A 7,153-nucleotide genomic window follows, 5' to 3' on the forward strand; every position below is an offset into this window, starting at 1 on the left:
TAGGTTTGTCAGTGCTGTACTTGTAGTGTTGCATAGATATTATTAGTAGTGTCTTAATGACATGTGCACAAAATTTCTATGGGCCATAGGAATGAACTAGCTAATGTTTATGTTACTTGGTAAATCTTACAGCCTATAAGGAGAAATATATTTTATTAACACTAGAGGTCAGTCAAGTCCTTTTAATCTGCAGTAGGGTCACAGATGTTTCATAGGTCATTTTTGATTGGTTAAAAGGTGAGTTAGGTTAAATAAGTGATTCAGCTTCACAAAATAATATATCAATGGACCTAATACACACTAAAACAAATTGGCAGAAGACATTTGTAATCAATAATGGATCTCCCTGACACTGACTGATATGTTTTCATTCAATTTATATTTCCCTCAACAATAATTCCCCTAATGCAGAAGATAACTAATACTTCATTCTAAGGTATGAATCTGATGGGATCAAGTGGAGATCGTTCAAAGGCCCATCAGTAAAAGTGAATCATGTAGTTTAGATATTTTTAGATACTATCACTGCTGTAAAAAACATTCTGCATGCACTGAAAAAGGCGATAAAAGCATTATGAGGTAGCATTCATGATGATGTTTCAAGGAAGGCATCATCAACAGGGTTACCAGAGCTAAACATTAGCTGAAATCCAATCTGCCACTGGATGTAAAAGATGAGACCAAATATATAACGCAAACTCTCACTGTTATCACACACTTTGGATAAAAGCGTCTTCCAAATGCATAAATATATAGATATAAAACTCTGTCTAGATTTTTCTGTCTCACTTTATTTGCAAGGAAAATAAAGACAAATATCATACTTAAAATGGTTTTGCTTTATTATTTGTTTCAATTGTGTGCGTGCATGTCAGCGAGAAATGTGCCCTTTTTATACTTGAGCACCTGCCCCTCCAAAGGTCTGCACAGCCCTGAGCTGTGGACTGAGTTGCAATTCACAATCTCACCACTAGATGCCGCTAAAATCTACACAGTGCACCTTTAAAACCTGTTATTGAAACTTATTGAAACCCAAACTGCCTGGTAGTTTAACAGATTCACCTAGAGGTAGCAAAGACAAACTACACCATTCATCATATAAAAAACAATATCATCATCAAGATCATCATCATGGAGTCAATGGAATTGACATCAGTAACTATGATAGTACGATCTCATGGCAGCGTCTCCACATCAACTGATTTGAGGGTGAGATCATTGTAGATTCGAAGTGTTTTGATCTTGTTGAGCTCAAGAATGCGATGTTTGTATTCCAGAAGGTGAGATTTGTTTACTGCCACTTTAAATGCAGAGTCAAGGCATAAAATCTTCAGCTATAATTAAGAAAAAACAAAATGTAATCAGTTCCAGTTGAACAAAGCAGAAGACAAATAAATAACATTTAATAAAAAAAATTTCATTTAAGCGATGCTACTGTTAGACTGTGTTTCTTCTTCAAACTGACATTCAACTTAATTGAATTAAGGAAAATTTTTCCACGAAATTTGTTTAGGCTTGTAGAACAAGAATACAATAAATTAATTTAAACAAATAATCTTTTGTTGCACCAACCTAATAAATATATTTTCTTTGGTCATAAAAAATATCTTGTTCAATAAACTTAATTCAGTTAAGGAAAACTTTTCACACAATTAATTCTGGTCTGTTCAACAATGACAAAACAAGTTCATTCAAGCAAAAAAGTCTTGTTAAAACAATTGTCAGTTTCTATATAATACGAATTAGCATAAGCACACGTTAGCATGCTAATGACACATTGGATGAACATGTGAGAAGAGACTGATCTTCAAACAGGCATTAATACAGTTAAAGCTTTTTAAAAGAAGTACGTCACATCCACAACTTAACCACAAGTCCCACTCTTCTGCACAGTAGTAACCAAACAATTCGTAAAAATATAACACAAACTCTTTTAAATCAATAAGATAAACGACCATCAAACACTATAAAGTCTTTCTCTTTACCTAAAAATGCATAAAACAACAATTAATTTTAAAAATTACTCTCCAAAGGCAGTTGCATGCAAAGCATGCTGAAAAATACAGATTCACGGCCCAGTAAGTAATAGCAACAAAAATCATTCATGTGGTCCCAGCATAAAATAATTGAGTTAATGTAATTTTTTTATTTAAGCAGATTGAACATGATAAAAATAGGTTGAGACAAAAAAGAAAAAAAATGTGTTGTATTAACTTGTTTCAAAAATATTTTTTTGAGTCTAACTCTATAAAGTAAACACAAACGGGACGAAAAAAATGTTTTTCTGAACACTTTTGTTTGATAAAAATAAAGCTATTATGATGAAATGATCCAACCACTTACCTCAAAAGGCTTTCCTGGAATAAAAGGAAAGGATGGGCATGCTCTCTCTTCTGGTCCCCAGCGGCCTCCAATTAAACTGTTTCTTACAATAATTTTCTGTCCATAATCATTAAAGCGAGGGTTTATATGAAGGGCAATGTCATTGTCTTTTTTTATATCAATAGTGATACTAATAAAAGGAAAAACAACATGATAAACATGGATTAATACACAAACCATGATCATGAAGTTTGACACTAAAATGTCCATGCACTGTAAAAAGGAAGTATGAGAGACCTTTGTGCATGAATTGATCTGTAGAGTAAATCTTTGTACTTACAGCTCAGCATTGGGTTTTACTTCTCCATTAATGGTGATGAGCATTTTGTTATATACACCATTGGGCAGAGTCATTTCAAAGGGCACAGTCTGGCAAAGAGACAACAAGCGGTCAATATAATAATGCAAAACCAAATCAAATCTGTATTTTTTTGCATTCTAACCCAAAATTTAACTATAAGAACAAACATCTCACTAGTGGTTTTGGAGGCTCGGGAATACCATAAGGACCAGTTTGCGGGACAGGTCCAGGCCATCCTGGAGCTCCTGGCTGTCCAGGCTGACCCGGCCATGTTGGTGGAGCTGGCTGGTTTGGCTGACCAGGCCAGACGGGATTGGGTGGTTGGCAGGGCCAGGCAGGGTCGGATGGTTGGCCAGGCCAGGCAGGATTTGTTGGTGGGCTGGGCCAGGCGGGATTAGTTGGCTGTCCGGGCCAGGCGGGATTGGGTGATTGTCCGGGCCAGCCGGGATTGGGTGATTGACCGGGCCAAGCGGGATTGGGTGATTGACCGGGCCAAACGGGATTGGGTGATTGACCGGGCCAGGCAGGATTGGGTGGTTGGCCGGGCAAGGCAGGATTGGGTGGTTGGCCAGGCCAGGTGGGATTTTCTGGCTGCAGTGGAAAGTAGAATAAATTATATCATGTTATCTGTTGTATTACATTTGAAAAAATAAAATAATTGAGGAATAAAATGTACTCACATTCATTATATATCTGAAAACCAGACAGTGATGAGAGACATATTTGTTAGCATTACTGCAAATAGTTACATGTATGTAAGCAATAATGTATTAGAGGCTGTGCTTTATCGTGGAATAAGTTCCTGTAATCCCGTAAATAAGCCATGACCTAATTGCTTTTATATAACGGTTACCGCACAATACAAATATTAAAGCAAAAAATATGTATTAACAAAACTTTCATAAAGTAAAATCAATAAAAAGGGTTTCCTTCCGCTGGAAAAAATAGTCCCTGACCGACTCTGAACAGTAACAAATTGCGATACAAGTTACCGAGTGGTCAGGGGTGTTCACTGGTATGCTCACACAAAAATCGCTGCAAAATACGCATTCCAACAGGTTTTATCGTAGTTTTTGCCAACTCCATTGACTTGTATTAGCTGTGCTGTGAGGTACGGTATTACTCTGCGCCGGGAACTTTGTTTCTATTCTTGCAATTGGCAATGGCGGATTATCGCCACCAACTGGGCTGGAGTGTCTATTATTCGGGTGTGGGGCGTTTGGAAAAATAGGTCCACAAGTTAACAACGAATGCTAAAACAGCTGTTGGAAAGCATCTTTTAACGCGATTTTTGTGTGAGCATATCATTGAACACCCCTGACCACTCGATAAGTTTCACGTCTTTGCAGTGGCGGATGCAGAACGTGACATATGGGTGGGCATGGATTAAGTCCGGGTGGGCCTGAATCTATGGGTGTCACTTTTGAATAAGAAACTATAACAAGTCTATAAAATTCGTCAAAACTTCAGAACACTAATTTAAACAGCATACACACACACCCGAACTGCACGTCACATTTTTGACATTATTGATACTTTAAATTGTAATGCAACGTGACATTTATTAAGCCTTTTTGGTAAAAAAAATATTGGGCTCTCATAGCCTACAAAAAAGAACCTGCACACAGTGACAGGAAATATAAATGAACCCCCAAAAAAACTTATACTTTTTTAAATAACCTATTAAAGTGTTTTAATAAATACGGCTACTAAATGCTTAAAATGAAGCTTCTAACATCATATTCTCTTCATGCAAATCACTAAAAATATATTTTCGTTCTCACATATTTAAGTTAACTTAATAAATAAAGAAAGAAAAAGGGAATTGCTAGAATAATGTTAGACTCTGGGGTTAAACGAAATGACAAATAAATAAACATTTAATATACTTTTTGATGAGCACAAAGCAAGCACTCGTGAAGAGCGGAGCCGAGGAGCGCGCATATCAGACGTGAACGAAAGGAATAATGGATTTAATGATTTAACTTCATTTCCTGACAGTTTCACTTGTTAGTGAGGATAGTAATGGCTAACAAGATGACGCCGAATTACATACAACATAATTACCTAACTAAATCTGAGAGAATGCAAACACATTACAATATTTTTTCCTCCGCCCGACGGCCAAGGCGCATCATTTTTTTTTTAGCCCGACAGGAATTCGCCATAGCCCGTAATGGACGTCGGGCAAGCGATTTTGCGAGGTTTGTTTTGTAGAAAGACTTTCTTTAATGTGAATTTCGTTTTGTATAAATTGTATCTTAATATTAATCAATGTTTGATCAAACAATTGCCTCGATTTAATAAATAAGAAGCAAACCAAGAACGTCTGTGGTGTGGATTGAAGTGAACCCACTATATTTCCGCAGCCTACACGTCTTTCTGCTTTTAATGCATTTCTTAAATTAATGTCTCAATTACACAGTAGGATTATAGGTTGTTATGATAGGCTATTTGTTGCTTAAAAGCAATAAGCTATATTGTATAAAGTGTAGCAATAAACGTGGCGTGACTTATAGTGCTGCTATATCGCTATATCAAACAACATCACTATGATCAGATGTTTTCTTTCTATTTTTTACCCCGCTGTCATATTTGTTGTGTGTTTATGTTATTGAGAGGAAAGCGCGCAGCACATATTTATAACGTGTTGTTATTCAAAATACGTTTTCTACTTGCTTGCAAAAAAAGTTCTCAAAGTGATCATGGCTGAAAGCTGCTCGGGAATATTTCATTATAACGCAACATTCAACTGCTTTAATAGTTTTTAAATAGTTATCAGGCTTACTTATAATTTTACTGTTTTTAACATAACATGCAATAGATAAATTACACCACATAAAGTAGTATACATGTCTAACTATACATAGTATTTTTTACATTTCTGATTGGGCGGGCCAGCTGTCAATCTGGGCCCATAGCTCCGCGCCTGCGTCTTTGTAAACGAAAGTGTAATGCATTTTAGAAAGGATTGTTCCAGTGCACAATTAAACGCATTGTAAAGGTAACGTTAGGAGCTGAAACACAAACACCCAAAAATTCTCGGGGCAGCCGCAAATGTCGAAATTTCAGTCAAAACCGTTCTATTTCATCATAAACAATCTGAAAACAGGGCTTTAAGTGTAAAATACCGAACTTGTCCTTTAATCGTGAACGAAACACAGCTATTAACCAATCAGAATCAAGGACTAAACAATAAGGCATAACAGGTAATGTTATGTTTAAAATATTTATAATATTGAAATAAAATGGGTTCATACATCAAAACAGGCTATATTTTATCAAAATATTATACCCATTGTTTCAAACATAGTGACTTGCTCTAAGAAATGTTCTGTAGTTATAAATAAAGTAGTTGCACATAAGTGAAAATTATTTATAAATTAGATAGAAACAGACATGTAGTAAAACACTATCCTAAAACACTATCACAAGTTACTTATTTAAGCTGGCAAAAGAAAAATGTCTTTTGAAAATATCCAATATCTGCACACCTCAGTTGGCTTGAATAGCAGCATGACAGGTCCAACTACTTTCGTTTGGACTAGTCAAAAATGAACTCAGGTCGTAAATACACCTAATGCATATTGTTTTTACTTACAAATACACAAACCAAGCTCAAATATGTAAACTTCAAAAGTAAAGACATAATTATAAAAAAGTTACCTGTTTGGTGGTGGATGGCACACAAGTAGTTGATAAACAGACAGGAATTCCGGGTGGAGATTCTGTAATACCGTCACGCCCCGGAAAATCCTCTCCTGTATGTTTGAAAAGAGGGTGTACTTGTATCTATATAAACACGTGGCCTGATCTCCACAGGGAAGTCTGTGATCGGACAAAGAAACAGATTCTTTAATAAAATTAAAAGGACATTATCTAGCAAGCATCCTTCATTTGGTCTGAATAAACTCTGTCTACTTCACATGTGTGTTTTGAGGATGTGTGTAATTGTAAAAAAATAGGAGATTTTAGGGAGTTTCACTCTTTTTTTGTACAATCAAAGACAAATGTATTTCAAGTATAAGTAAAAGCCAAGGGTTACCTCAGCAACAAGGTAAGGTTTGGTAGAGCTGTTTATAGTTTAAACAATAGGGCTGCAGAGTTATTTACATGGCTTTTCCATTTACATAACATGTAAACTATTTGGTGCTGTTTGAATGAACAAGTTCATTTTCATGATATTGGGAGAATTTCATAAAACTATTACACAAAAATCAAAAGAAAGATGTAATAAATAATATTTTGCTTAAACTATTTTTTACATTCTGACAATATTTTCTTTTTATAATTAAGCCAACCCATCCCACATAATAATAATAATAATAATAATAATAATAATAATAATAATAATAATAATAATAATAATAATAGTTTATTCTTGTTGTTAATGTTATTATTTTTATATTATTATTATTTGTATGGTTGTTATTATTATTATTATTATTGTTATCATTATAATAATTATTA

General features: G+C 35.0%; 1 protein-coding gene across 1 annotated transcript; it reads right to left on the bottom strand.

The window, feature by feature from the left end:
• Positions 1-818: 818 nt before the first annotated feature.
• Positions 819-6,443, bottom strand: lgals3b (lectin, galactoside binding soluble 3b). The gene is made up of 6 exons (XM_073869988.1): positions 6,350-6,443; positions 3,364-3,376; positions 2,858-3,274; positions 2,663-2,751; positions 2,344-2,512; positions 819-1,334 (listed from the first exon to the last, which is right to left on the bottom strand). Exons 2-6 carry the CDS (start codon positions 3,367-3,369, stop codon positions 1,176-1,178), a joined length of 840 nt encoding a protein of 279 aa, XP_073726089.1. The 5' UTR covers positions 3,370-3,376; positions 6,350-6,443; the 3' UTR covers positions 819-1,175.
• Between the last annotated feature and the right edge of the window lie 710 nt (positions 6,444-7,153).

Source organism: Misgurnus anguillicaudatus, chromosome 7 (genome assembly GCF_027580225.2).
Source record: "Misgurnus anguillicaudatus chromosome 7, ASM2758022v2, whole genome shotgun sequence".
Lineage (NCBI taxonomy): Eukaryota > Metazoa > Chordata > Actinopteri > Cypriniformes > Cobitidae > Misgurnus > Misgurnus anguillicaudatus.